General features: G+C 50.6%; 1 protein-coding gene across 3 annotated transcripts in view; it reads right to left on the bottom strand.

The window, feature by feature from the left end:
- Nucleotides 1–15,293, bottom strand: part of MACF1 (microtubule actin crosslinking factor 1) — a 1,225,213-nt gene that overhangs the window by 281,376 nt on the left and 928,544 nt on the right. For all 3 annotated transcript variants that reach the window (XM_069223412.1, XM_069223414.1, XM_069223413.1), the window contains one exon: nucleotides 8,105–8,278. In XM_069223412.1, the coding sequence (XP_069079513.1) occupies nucleotides 8,105–8,278 (174 nt within the window). The remainder of the gene's footprint in view (nucleotides 1–8,104; nucleotides 8,279–15,293) is intronic.

The following is a 15,293-nucleotide window of genomic DNA, read 5'->3' as shown; positions in this document are numbered from 1 at the left end:
CACGGTTGAGGGGTCCTTTGGTCTGAGGCTGCAGGCATCGTCAAGGAGTCCAGCAGGGGTGAAACCACAGTGGACTAGAACAAAGGACAGCTGAGGGCTACTGATTCTTGGGGTTAACTAAGCCCCCTACTGACCATTTCCTGTGGACATAACCCTGTCCCAGAGATGGCTACTTATGAAGAATCGAGTCCACCTCACAGTAGCCCACCATAGGGGTGGTACAAGCCTGGGGGTGGCACGCCTGACTAGCTAATTTTCCCACCTATCCAGGTACCAAATGTCCCTAGAGGCTTGCTGTAAGGAAATGCCTCCTTGGCATGGACACCCCCTGACTTTTTGCCTTTGCTGATGCCAAGTTATGATTTGAAAGTGTGCTGGGACCCTGCTAACCAGGCCCCAGCACCAGTGTTCTTTCCCTAAACTGTACCTTTGTCTCCACAACTGGCACAACCCTGGCACCAAGGTAAGTCCCTTATAACTGGTACCCCTGGTACCAAGGTCCCGGATGCCAGGGAAGGTCCCTAAGGGCTGCAGCATGTCTTATGCCACCGCAGGGACCCCTCACTCAGCACATACACACTGCTTGCCAGCTTGTGTGTGCTGGTGGGGAGAAAATGACTAAGTCGACATGGCACTCCCCTTAGAGTGCCATGCCAACCTCACAATGCCTGTGGCATAGGTAAGTCACCCCTCTAGCAGGCCTTACAGCCCTAAGGCAGGGTGCACCATACCACAGGTGAGGGCATATGTGCATGAGCACTATGCCCCTACAGTGTCTAAGCAATACCTTAGACATTCTAAGTGCAGGGTAGCCATAAGAGTATATGGTCTGGGAGTCTGTCAAACACGAACTCCACAGCATCATAATGGCTACACTGAAAACTGGGAAGTTTGGTATCAAACTTCTCAGCACAATAAATGCACACGGATACCAGTGTGCACTTTATTGTAAAAATACACCCAGAGGGCATCTTAGAGATGCCCCCTGAAAACATATTCGACTTCCAGTGTGGGCTGACTAGTTTTTGCCAGCCTGCCACACACCAGACATGTTGCTGGCCACATGGGGAGAGGGCCTTTGTCACTCTGTGGCCAGGAACAAAGCCTGTACTGGGTGGAGGTGCTTCTCACCTCCCCCTGCAGGAACTGTAACACCTGGCAGTGAGCCTCAAAGGCTCACCCCCTTTGTTACAGCGCCACAGGGCATCCCAGCTTGTGGAGATGCCCGCCCTCCAGCCACTGCCCCCACTTCTGGCGGCAAGGCTGGAGGAGATAATGAAAAAAACAAGGAGGAGTCACCCCCCAGTCAGGACAGCCCCTAAGGTGTCCTGAGCTGAGGTGACTCTTACTTTTAGAAATCCTCCATCTTGTAGAAGGAGGATTTCCCCCAATAGGATTAGGGATGTCCCCCCTCCCCACAGGGAGGAGGCACAAAGAGGGTGTAGCCACCCTCAAGGACAGTAGCCATTGGCTACTGCCCTCCCAGACCTAAACACCCCCCTAAATTCAGTATTTAGGGTCTCCCAGAACCGAGGAAGACAGATTCCTGCAACCTAAAGAAGAAGGAGGACTGCTGACCTGGAGTCCTGCAGTGAAGACGGAGACGACAACTGATTTGGCCCCAGCCCCACCGGCCTGTCTCCCTACTTTGAAGAAAACTGCAACAGCGACGCATCCAACAGACTCCAGCGACCTCTGAAGCCTCAGAGGACTACCCTGCATCTAAAGGACCAAGAAGCTCCAGAGAACAGCGGCCCTGGTCAACAACTGCAACTTACTGCAACAAAGAAGCAACTTTTAAAGACCACACGTTTCCCGCCGGAAGCGTGAGACTTTCCACTCTGCACCAGACGCCCCCGGCTCGACCTGCGGAAAACTAACACTACAAGGGAGGACTACCCGGCGACTGCGAGTCCGTGAGTAGCCAGAGTTGAGCCCCCACAGCGACGCCTGCAGAGGAAATCCAGAGGCTACCCCTGACTGTGACTGCCTGCTTCAAGGAACCCGACGCCTGGAAACCACGCTGCACCCCGCAGCACCTAGGACCTGAAGGAACCTAACTCCAGGGCAGGAGTGACCCCCAGGCGACCCTCTGCCTAGCCCAGGTGGTGGCTACCCCGAGGAGCCCCCCCTGTGCCTGCCTGCATCGTTGAAGAGACCCCCAGGTCTCCCCATTGATTCCTATTAGAAACCCAATGCCTGTTTGCACTCTGCACCCGGCTGCCCCTGTGCCGCTGAAGGTGTACTTTCTGTGCCTGCTTGTGTCCCCCCCAATGCCCTACAAAACTCCCTTGGTTTGCCCTCCGAAGATGAGGGTACTTACCTGCTGGCAGACTGGAACCGGGGCACCCCTATTTCCATTGAAGCCTATGTGTTTTGGGCACCACTTTGACCTCTACACCTGACCGGCCCTGAGCTGCTGGTGTGGTAACTTTGGGGTTGCCTTGAACCCCCAACGGTGGGCTACCTTGGACCCAACTTTGAACCCTGTAAGTGTTTCACTTACCTGTGAACTTAACATTTACTTACCTCCCCCAGAAACTGTTGATTTTTGCAGTGTCCACTTTTAAAATAGCTTATGGCCATTTTTTTCAAAACTGTACATGCTATTGTGATTATTCAAAGTTCCTGGAATACCTGAGTGAAATACCTTTCATTTAAAGTATTGTTTGTAAATCTTGAACCTGTGGTTCTTAAAATAAACTAAGAAAATATATTTTTCTATATAAAAACCTATAGGCCTGGAATTTGTCTTTGAGTGTGTGTTCCTCATTTATTGCCTGTGTGTGTACAACAAAAGCTTAACACTACCCTCTGATAAGCCTACTGCTCGACCACACTACCACAAAATAGAGCTTTAGAATTATCTCTTTTTGCCACTATCTTACCTCTAAGGGGAACCCTTGGACTCTGTGCACACTATTTCTTACTTTGAAATAGTATACACAGAGCCAACTTCCTACACTTGCCGCCTTAGGAAGGCTAATCAGCAGGTCCTCCTGTGGGAGTGGGTGTTACGCCCTCTTCCCAGACAGGCTTTTGTTCTGGTCCTCTTGAGAACACAGGTGTTGGAAAGTGCCCCTTTTTGGCATGGTTACTCCCACCCCCACACCTTTTGCCTGATATTGATGCTGACTTGACAGAGTGTTCTGAGTTCCCACAGCTGGCGCATCCTTGGCACACAGCTAAGTCCCTTATAAAAGGTACCAGTGGTACCAAGGGCTCTGTAACTAGGAGGGTTCCTAAGGGCTGCTGCAAGTATTGTGCCACCCTAAGGCACCCCTCACCAAGCACAAGCTCACTGCCGACTGTGTGTGCTGGTGGGAAGAAAACGGTAAAGTCAACATGGCATCCCTCTCAGGGAGCCATGCCCACCAACCACTCCCTGTGGCATTGGTAAGTCACCCCTCTAGCAGACCTTACAGCCCTAAGGCAGGGTGCACTGTACGACAAGTGAGGGCACAGCTGCATGAGCAATATGCCCATGCAGTGTCTAAGTCCATTCTTAGACACTGTAAGTGCAGTGTGGCCATACAGAGTACATGGGCTGGGAGTTTGTAATTATGAACTCCACAGCTCCATGATGGCTTCACTGAAGACTGGGAAGTTTGGTATCAAACTTCTCAGAACAATGAATCCACACTCAGCCTAACACTAAAGTGTTGGTTAGGGTACAAGGGGTATATCCATAAGATGCTCTCTGGGTGCATTTAACAATAAATCCAACACTGGCATCTGCTCGTACAGATATGCCCTCACACGTAATAGAATGCATCCTGCCTTAGGGCTGTAAGGACTGCTAGAGAGGTGTAAGGAAATGCCTCCTTGGCATGGTTACCCCTTGACTTTTTGCCTTTGCTGATGCTATGTTTTGAATTGAAAGTGTGCTGAGGCCTGCTAACCAGGCCCCAGCACCAGTGTTCTTTCCCTAACCTGTACCTTTGTATCCACAATTGGCACACCCTGGTATCCAGATAAGTCCCTTGTAAATGGTACCCCTGGTACCAAGGGCCCTGATGCCAAGGAAGGTCTCTAAGGGCTGCAGCATGTCTTAGGCCACCCTGGAGACCCCTCACTCAGCACAGACACACTGCTTGCCAGCTTGTGTATGCTGGTGAGAACAAAACGAGTAAGTCGACATGGCACTCCCCTCAGGGTGCCATGCCAGCCTCTCACTGCCTATGCAGGTATAGATAAGTCACCCCTCTAGCAGGCCTTACAGCCCTAAGGCAGGGTGCACTATACCATAGGTGAAGGCACCAGTGCATGAGCACTGTGCCCCTACAGTGTCTAAACAAAACCTTAGACATTGTAAGTGCAGGGTAGCCATAAGAGTATTGGTCTGGGAGTCTGTTTTACACGAACTCCACAGCACCATAATGGCTACACTGAAAACTGGGAAGTTTGGTATCAAACTTCTCAACACAATAAATGCACACTGATGCCAGTGTACATTTTATTGTAAAATACACCCCAGAGGGCAGCTTAGAGGTGCCCCCTGAAACCTTAACCGACTATCTGTGTAGGCTGACTGGTTCCAGCAGCCTGCCACAACCGAGACATGTTGCTGGCCCCATGGGGAGAGTGCCTTTGTCACTCTGAGGCCAGTAACAAAGCCTGCACTGGGTGGAGATGCTAACACCTCCCCCAGGCAGGAGCTGTCACACCTGGCGGTGAGCCTCAAAGGCTCACCCCTTTGTGCCAGCACCGCAGGACACTCCAGCTAGTGGAGTTGCCCGCCCCCTCCGGCCACGGCCCCCACTTTTGGCGGCAAGGCCGGAGAAAATAATGAGAATAACAAGGAGGAGTCACTGGCCAGTCAGGACAGCCCCTAAGGTGTCCTGAGCTGAAGTGACTCTAACTTTTAGAAATCCTCCATCTTGCAGATGGAGGATTCCCCAATAGGATTAGGGATGTGACCCCCCTCCCCTTGGGAGGAGGCACAAAGAGGGTGTACCCACCCTCAGGGCTAGTAGCCATTGGCTACTAACCCCCCAGACCTAAACACGCCCTTAAATTTAGTATTTAAGGGCTCCCCTGAACCTAAGAATTTAGATTCCTGAAACTATAAGAAGAAGAGGACTGCTGAGCTGAAAAACCCCTGCAGAGAAAGAACAGAAGACACCAACTGCTTTGGCCCCAGACTTACCGGCCTGTCTCCTGCCTTCCAAAGAAACCTGCTCCAGCGACGCTTTCCAAGGGACCAGCGACCTCTGATCCTCTGAGGACTGCCCTGCTTCAAGAAAGACAAGAAACTCCCGAGGACAGCGGCACTGCTCCAAAAGAACTGCAACTTTGTTTCAAGGAGCAGATTTAAAGACCCCTGCAACTCCCCGCAAGAAGCGTGAGACTTGCAACACTGCACCCGGCGACCCCGACTCGACTGGTGGAGAACCAACACCTCAGGGAGGACCCTCCGGCGACTCAGAGTCCGTGAGTAACCAAAGTTGTCCCCCCCGAGCCCCCACAGCGACGCCTGCAGAGGGAATCCCGAGGCTCCCCCTGACCGCGACTGCCTGAACTCCATTTCCCGACGGCTGGAAAAGACCCTGCGCCCGCAGCCCCCAGCACCTAAAGGAACGGAACTCCTGTGCAGGAGTGACCCCCAGGAGGCCCTCTCTCTTGTCCAGGTGGTGGCTACCCCGAGGAGCCCCCCCCTTGCCTGCCTGCAACGCTGAAGAGATCCCTTGATCTCTCACTGAAAACCATTGAAAACCCGACGCGTGTTTGCACACTGCACCCGGCCGCCCCCGCGCTGCTGAGGGTGTACTTTTTGTGCTGACTTGTGTCCCCCCCGGTGCCCTACAAAACCCCCCTGGTCTGCCCTCCGAAGACGCGGGTACTTACCTGCTGGCAGACTGGAACCGGGGCACCCCCTTCTCTCCATTGAAGCCTATGTGTTTTGGGCACCTCTTTGACCTCTGCACCTGACCGGCCCTGAGCTGCTGGTGTAGTAACTTTGGGGTTGCTCTGAACCCCCAACGGTGGGCTACCTTGGACCAAAAACTGAAACCTGTAAGTGACTTACTTACCTGTGAAACCTAACAATACTTTACCTCCCCCAGGAACTGTGAAAATTGCACTGTGTCCACTTTTAAAACAGCTTATTGTGTTTTATGTAAAAAGTATATATGCTACTGTAATTATTCAAAGTTCCTAAAGTACTTACCTGCAATACCTTTCAAATGAGATATTACATGTAGAATTTGAACCTGTGGTTCTTAAAATAAACTAAGAAAATATATTTTTCTATAACAAAACCTATTGGCTGGATTTGTCTCTGAGTGTGTGTTCCTCATTTATTGCCTGTGTGTATGTACAACAAATGCTTAACACTACTCCTTTGATAAGCCTACTGCTCGACTACACTACCACAAAATAGAGCATTAGTATTATCTCTTTTTGCCACTATCTTACCTCTAAGGGGAACCCTTGAAATAGTGCATACAGAGCCAACTTCCTACAAGGGGTAACTTACATGTATTGCATGCAGTGTTAGGGGACATGGCACACAGGCTATGTATCATATCGTGTTTTCACTTTTGTCTGCACCAAGACACGCAGTCTGCAATGGCAGCTAGTCATGTGCTCGGTGAAGGGTCCCTTAGAGTGGCACAATTTGTGCTGTAGTCCTCAGGGACCCTTATTAGTGCCCCAGGTCCTAGGTACCACAGGTACCACTTACTAGGGGCTTACATGGAGTGTGAAAGCTTTTGCTAACTGGGGAAACAACTGTACAGTTTTGGGAAAGAGATCTGGCACTGGGGACTTGGTTAGCAGGAACCCAGTGCACATTCAGTCGAAATCACATCAGGTACCATGCAAAAAGCTGCTCCAATTTAAGGAAGAGTTGAAGATTCACCCCTTAATAAACAATTGATCACAGTGCAGTAACAGTACATTTCTACTTTCAGAACCCAGCTACCTCTCCTATCAATCGTAGGCTGTATGCCTTAGACCCTGTACAGGGTCCAGTGCTTTGTGGTTATATTTGTGCTATCCAAATATCATACATATATACTTTCCGTCATCCCAGTTAAATCTCTGCAAATTATAGACTGGAAAAGCCTATGAGACAATACAGTGGTGAAATTAATATTTAATCCAAGAAGGGCTGCTATTTCCTGGCTGGCTTAAAAATGTCAGACTGCATTGAAGTGTATTTTTGTTGACACTAACGACTACAAGATGCAACTTGTAAGAATCAACATTAATCCCTGAGCAGGCGATGATACCTCTGCCATTGATGATAAAAGGTCTTGCTGTAATGCAGGATGCACACGATGTATTCCATTCAATCAAAATAACAATCCTGACTGTAGGCAGAGATTTTAGGATTAGGCAAATTGGTATAACTAGGTACAGGAATTTCCAAAACAAAACAGGTCATGGTGTCTGCTAAGTCGATTCACAACCAGGTTCTTTTTCCTTTATGAGTGAGATGCGTAGTGACAGATACCAATTTTTCAAGGCTCAAGAATCGGAGGTCTGGAAAAAGTGATGGGGTGTGCAGCACACAGCTGTCAAGCAAATAATGTAAGTGAGGAAACAAAACCCTGTACTAAAGAAAGTCCAACCTGAAAAAAAGTAAAAAGTATAAACTACATGTTACTCAAACAATGTATCATCTTTCGACTACAACATTTTTAGATACCATTGGAGGCAAGGATTTGAATCCACACATAGTCAATGGTCCTTAAGCGAGATGCACGAGGCATGGGGTACCCAGGAAGCAGTTAGCGAGAGAGAATGACCATATAACAATAAAATCAAAAGAATACTCAAGGCTTGCTCTGAGACAGATGATCTGCATCTGTCTTTTTAGAGCACAAGAGACTGAGGTAGTAAGGACAAGTCTGCACGTTAATAGCAGACACTGTGCAAAGGCAGTCCTGTGCTTCAACCTGTTTTTCAATACAGAGGCTTTAGAGGGAATGCAAAGGGCATAAAATTGCCTGTGAATGACCATGATGGTGCCACTGCATATAATGTGAGCAAAAACAGAGGACTTTTACTTAGTTAGGTGTCACAATAAGAGTGGGTCTTCTCTGAGACAGAGTTGATGATGAACACATTTCTAATGCAAGTTAAAGAGGCTACTCACCTTCCTCTCCTCCATCTTGGTGCTGACAGTCTGCCATTTGCGCTCCAGAAGTGCCACATTCTGTTCAGCGCTAGACTCGGATGTGGTGTCCTCACGAGTTGACAGCATTAGGCGACCCCTGTCCAACAGCTGTCTGTACATTTCCTCGTTAGCTTTGAATTCTGCATACAGTTCCTGCAAGTGGGAGATTAGAGAGTGTGAAGCGCATATTATAGCTCTGCCGCACCTAGGAAGAGTGATGCTACTTCTTGGCTCTCTTCATCCATGCTCAAATACAAGAGTGCAATCACCCAATGAGAGTGCACTTGCTGAACCGCTTGCCATGATTTTAACTCCATCTTTCCAAGATAACGCAAGCCAAACCACCATATTACTTAAACTATGACTAAAGCCCACCCAACCACATTGTGGGTACCTAATGTAACACCAAACACCTAAAGCAGGTCAAGAGAGACCTCTGACCTGCTTCAGGTCTAGAGCTCGCCCCCCATGTCCGCAGCACCACCCAGCTGTCTCGTGCCCCTGACCCCCGCCCACGCTGCTGCTAGCGTGTTCGAGGCCCTGGTAATCCTCACTTGACCCGTGTGCCGCTTTTCGCCGTCCTGTAAGTGTTTTTCCTATTTTTCAGCGCCTTGCCTCCTTGCGCTTCTGCCCCCGTTGTGCCCCTTCTGATTACTGTACCCCGATTGTATTTTGTGCCATAATTGTATTTGGTGACTGTTTTTTTTTTTTTTTTTTTTTTTACTTTTCCTACTGTTTGTGCCTTGCTTTTCCCTGTTTTTTTCGCCCCTTGGGCGCTCCCCCTTGCCGATCTACCCTTGCCGCTGCCTCCCTGCGGCCCCGCCCCCCTCGCACCCCCATTCGCCGCTCCCTCCCGCCTCCCAGCTGCTCCTCCCTCCCTTCTTAATGGCCAGAGGCAAGCCCGTCTGCGCCCGTCCGCACCTGGACCGCGCCCAGCGCCACCCCCCCTGGTCCACACGCCCCCCGCACCTCCAGCCTCCGCTACTCGGACAGCGAACTCCTCGCCCTCAACCCTGGCCCCTCCACAGAATGCTTCCCGGCCACCCCGAAGCACACCAAAGGACCTTTTTCCTGCCGCACCTGCAATAGAACAACGAAGTCTGCAACAACCAACACAAACCACCTGCACTGCATCCTCCTTAACACACGCTCCGCACGAAAGCACGCCATCGAGCTCTGGGACCTGCTCGACACCACCGCCCCAGATGTAGCCTTCCTAACCGAAACCTGGTGGAACGACTCCTCGGCCCCAAACATCGCCATCGCCATCCTTGACGGCTACAAGATCACCAGACGAGATCGCACCAACGGAATCGGCGGAGGAATAGCCATCGCCCACAAATCCACCCTCAAGATCCACACCCACACGGACGACACCCTCAAGACAGCCGAACACCTCCACTTCCAGATCCACACGGACCCTAACAATACCCTCAGAGGAACCCTCATATACCGTCCTCCAGGACCAAGAGCCCCCTTCAGCGACACCATCTCCGACCTCGCAAGCACCTACGCCCTCGCCTCTTCAGACTACATCCTCCTGGGAGACCTCAACTTCCACCTGGAGAACAACAATGACGCCAACACCGCATCACTGACCACCAACCAAACTCCAACCTCGGACTCCGTCAACTGGTCAACACACCCACCCACATCGCCGGCCACACCCTTGACCCACTCTTCACTGCAAGCAACCACATCTCATTCAGCCACACCTCCGAACTCCACTGGACCGACCACCACTGCATCCATTTCACCTTCAAAAAAAACACCGAACACCACCACACCCCACTACCGCCTCACCGCCGATGGGGAAAAGTCACCGAAGACCAACTAGCCAGCACCCTCGAGAAAAACCCACCACCCGACCCGGACTCAGCCGCCATCAACCTCCAACAATGGATCCTCAACTGCGCCAACATCCTAGCACCACTCAAGAGACCCACCGTCAACCAAGAAAAAACCAGCCTGGTTCACAGACGAACTGACCACCTCCAAACGCACCTGCCAGAAACTCAAGAAAAAATGGATCCTCGAGCGCACACCCGACAACCTTGCTACCCTCAAGGAAAACAACCGCGAACACCACCAACTGATCCGACTCGCCAAACGCTCCCACTTCACAGAACGCCTTAACAACAACGCACACGACTGCAAGGAACTCTTCTGCATCGTGAAGGAGCTCTCCAACCCCAACGACGTCCCACCATCCCAGAAACTCTGCGACGATCTCTCCACCTTCTTCTACCAGAAAATCGCAGCCATCCACGACAGCTTCAACACCGCACCTCCGCCTGACCCCACCCCCAACAACTCCTCCCACGCCGACCGCCTCACCACCTGGACCCACGTAGACGACGTCGAAACACTAAAGACCATGAACTCCATCCACTCAGGATCTCCCTCTGACCCCTGCCCACATCACGTCTTCAACAAAACCGACGTCACCATCGCCCCCAAACTCCGCAAGATCATCAACCTTTCCTTCAACACCGCTACCTTCCCGGGCAGCTGGAAGCACGCAGAAATCCAACCCCTCCTCAAGAAACCTAAGGCTGACCTCAACGATCTCAAAAACTTCCGACCGATCTCCCTCCTCCCTTTCCCAGCGAAAGTCATCGAGAAGATCGTCAACGCACAGCTCTCCCACTACCTCGAAGACAACTCCATCCTAGACCCCTCCCAATCCGGTTTCAGACGCAACCACAGCACAGAGACTGCACTCCTCGCCGCCACAGATGACATCAGACAACAAATGGACAACGGCGAAACTTCAGCCCTCATCCTCCTAGACCTCTCCGCTGCCTTCGACACGGTCTGCCACCGCACCCTACTAAATCGCCTCCACAAAGCCGGTATCCAAGACAAAGCCCTCAGCTGGATCTCCTCTTTTCTCTCCGGCAGAACCCAGAGAGTCCGACTCTCACCCTTCCGCTCCAAAGCCACCAACCTCATCTGCGGTGTCCCCCAAGGCTCCTCGCTAAGCCCAACGCTGTTCAACGTCTACATGGCCCCCCTCGCACAACTGGCCCGTCAGCACGACCTCAGCATCCTCTCCTATGCCGACGCTACCCAGCTCGTCCTCTCCCTGACCAAAGATCCTCACACCGCAAAAGCCAACATCCACGAGGGACTGAAATCCATCGCCGAGTGGATGAGCAACAGCCGCCTGAAACTAAACTCCGACAAGACGGAAGTCCTCATCCTCGGCCGCTCCCCCTCGGCCTGGAACGACTCTTGGTGGCCCACCGCCCTGGGCCCCCCACCCACACCAGCCAGCCACGCACAAAACCTCGGCTTCATCCTCGACTCCGCTCTCACCATGTCCAAACAGGTCAACGCAGTCTCCTCCTCCTGTTTCAACACCCTCCACATGCTCCGCAGAATCTTCAAGTGGATTCCAACAGGAACCAGAAAGACGGTGACCCAAGCCCTCGTCAGTAGCAGACTCGACTAAGGCAACGCACTCTACACAGGCATCCCAACTAAAGACATCCAACGACTCCAACGCATCCAGAACGCATCCGCCTGCCTGATCCTCGACATACCCCGCCGATGTCACATCTCCCACCACCTGAAGGACCTCCACAGGCTCCCCGTGGACAAGAGGATCACCTTTAAACTCCTCACCCACGCACACAAGGCACTACACGACACCGGACCCACCTACCTGAACACCAGACTCAACTTCTACGTTCCCTCACGCCAACTACGCTCTGCCAACCTTGCCCTCGCCATCGTCCCCCGAATCCAGCGCAAGACCTCTGGCGGCAGATCCTTCTCCTACCTCGCCGCCAAGACCTGGAACTCACTCCCGACCTCACTACGTCAGACCCAGGACCTCCTCACCTTCAGGAGACTCCTCAAGACATGGCTCTTCGAACGATAGCAGCTACCCCCCACTCCCCCCCCCCCCCAGCGCCTCGAAACCCTAACGGGTACATAGCGCGCTTTATAAATCTAATGACTGATTGTTGCATTTGCCTCTTTTCCCACAGACAAAAACATGTATCTTATTATATCTCCAGTGTGCTACTGGTGCTGCCGACTACCATCTCATTGCTAAATTGAGCGTCTTCTACCTTATGCCTTCTGAACTGACATTAAATCTCTGCCATCACCCTGATGCCTACATGCTGCTTATCCAGCTAGTCCCCATTTGAACTAAGATTATAGGCTTGTTATGAAGACCTGGAAACACAGCCAGGGAACTGTACAGAAACTTGCCCAAGACTGACAACAGTTGCTGCCCTACATACCAGTCAGCTTAACGGGCAGTAAGCAATACTCGGCATGACACCAGCTGCAGGCTCAAACTACAGATCAGCATCCTACTAACTGTTGGTAGGCCATTTTCTGAATGCTCACCCCCACCAACCCAAGTCCTCTCTTTCATATGTGGTGCCTACTTCCATCTTCATATGCATATATGCTGAGCCTGTACTTCTGAAACCAATTATTACAGACTCAGCTGTCCACTACCTGTTCATGGGGTCTAAAGTAGAGGAACCAATCAGAGGAAATGAAAGGAGAAGCTATATACTCTCAATCTTAGAACATCATCATGAGGATCTTCACTGAATTACACGCAAGACACTAACCTTAACACAACATTTGCTTTTACATACTGCTACACATAAAAGTGGCATACTTTACCAATCACAAATGAGAGGTCATTCTCTCTCTGGCCCAGCCCGCAACCTTTTAAACATTTAATGTCTCGCCCCCTCCCCACAAAAGAAAAATGCTAAATCACCTTACATTCAGAAAGCCTAAAATAAAACTTGGAACTCAGGATTTGGATACTGCCTTGATCCAGAGCCTTCATATAACAGAAGCAAATCCCTAAAACAAAGCATCTACTGCACAATAAGCAAACCAAAACAATCACATCTTATAAGAACAAGTTACTTACCTTCAGTAACACCCTTTCTGGTAGAGACTCTACCTGCAGATTACTCACTTTGTGAATTTCCTTCAGGTGCCGACTGGATCAAGAGAATATTGGCAGCAATTCCCGTGCCCGTTGGCAGGTGCTGTCGTGCAGGTTCTGATACAGGACCCAACAACCCTGTACCTGCTACAGGAGGTCCTCCTGAAGGGGCAGCCAAATTGGAGGACAAATGCTCATGACCGGACGTTCCGGGTACCACACTCTCCTAACCCAATCCAGAGCCACTTGGGTAACTTGGGCCCAGTCTTTCCTGATTTTCTCCAGCAATTTTGGCAGGAGGGGTAGTGGTGGAAAGGCTTACAGGAGTCCAAAGGTCTAGTGGAATCTTAAGGCATCTCCGAGAAAGGGCTGCCCTGAGAATACCTAACATACAAATTCTTAAGACATTGCACTTTCTCTATGGTAGCGAATAGATCAAGCCACGGTTCTGCCTATTATTGGAAGACTCCCTGTGCCACATACGAGCATAACTACCATTCGTGATCTGCTAGGCAACTGCTACTGAGTTGATCTGCCCTGCCCTGGAGTTTCAAGATCCTGCCAGGTCCTGGGAAATCAGTGAAATGTCCTGAGCTTTAGCCACTTTGAAAGACATAAAGCCTTCAGGCGTAGGACCCAGGACCACGATTCCATGATGTCTTGTTTGTGGCATTAATACACTGTGGTTTTGTTGTATGTGAGAAACTATCTGTTCCCTCTTGATGGTCGGGAGCAACGCCTTCAGTGCCAAGTGCATCGCTTGGAACTGTAGCAAACTGATGTGGAGGCGAGTCTCCACCAGAGTCCAGAGTCCTCTGATCTCCACCTCTGCCAGGTGACCTCCCCAACCCATCAGCGATGGGTGTCATCACTATCTGTTTCAGATGGGGTGGGAAAAGGGGTTCACCCCCGATCCAATTGTAGGTTAAAGTGCTTCCTAAGGAATAGCAGCACTTGTGCCACCATGAGGGAGACAAGATAAAACACGGCTCCCAGTAAACCACTGCAGACCGGAAGGGCAGTTTTAAAGTGCTAACTCGATCTTACCATTTTGAGCAACGACAAAGGCCCAAACTCCCTTTTTAATGTGTGTAAGTCACCCCTACAACAGGCCTACAGATTCCTAAGGATGGGTGTGACATAATCAAAAAGAAGAATATGTATTTAACATATTCCAGCAGCAACCACCAAAATCGTCGTTTTTTTATACAAGAGAGAATGATAGCCACATTGGCAAATACAGAGTTACACGCTAACTTCTGAGCTGTGCTAACGTATGAATGGGACTGCTAAAATTGGCACTTCAAGGTATCACACAGCTTGTTACTTTAAGCCTGACTTGACACCCAAGTCAAAGTTGATCTAACTTGTTGCCACATGCAACTTTTAGAAAGTTGCTGTAGGAGGCTGGCTAGTGTACACGTATGGTGTGGCACCCTATGCAGAGTCCAGGCAACCCTTAGTGATAGTGAATAGGTGTACCGATAATAAGAGCTCTCTATAGGTAGCTGAGGGAAGCAGCTAAAGCTTATCCAGAAAGAATGCAAAGCACTTGCAATACCACAGTAGTCAGACAGTAACTTACTCACAAGAAAGAAAGAACCACACAAGTGTTTAAAAAATAAAGGCTTCTTTATTACAGCACTACTACTAGGCTAGAATTGGTATATCTCCCTTTGGAGATATCTACACACAATAGTTACACAAAATAACCAAAAGAAATAGGATAAAATATACAGGGCCCTATGGGGGGTGGGGGCGGGGCAAACCATACACGAAGTAAGTGGAATGTAAAATAGTGAACCCAACCAAGGTAAGTGAGGTAGTTAGCTGGCAGCTGGGGGTAGATGAAAACACCAGAGGTGAGTACAGTTAGTGTCCTCAGCGACCAGGTGCACAGCGCTATCCCACCCAGTCGTCCTATAGACTAACACAGGGCAGTAGTGGTTGGAGTTTGTGTGTTTCAGGACCCTTCCCAGTGGACCCCGAGGAAACCAACAGACAGGAGGAAGGTTGGAGAGCACCCCCGCCCAGAATATCCAGAAGAAAGGAGTACCTACACCAGGGGACCAGGATGCAGAAGGGAGAAGGGACTCTCTCTGAAGTCAGTGGAAGCCTTGGATTGTCCAGCTGCTGTCACAACCCGTGGATAAGGCCGATGGAACCCAGGGATGGATTTCCCACGTGGAGGACCTGAAAAGGAAAGGGACAGAGTCCAGCATCCTTGGAGGTGCA

The sequence above is a fragment of the Pleurodeles waltl genome, chromosome 3_1 (genome assembly GCF_031143425.1).
Source record: "Pleurodeles waltl isolate 20211129_DDA chromosome 3_1, aPleWal1.hap1.20221129, whole genome shotgun sequence".
Classification (NCBI taxonomy): Eukaryota; Metazoa; Chordata; class Amphibia; order Caudata; family Salamandridae; genus Pleurodeles; species Pleurodeles waltl.
This window is presented reverse-complemented; position numbering and strand designations above follow the sequence as displayed.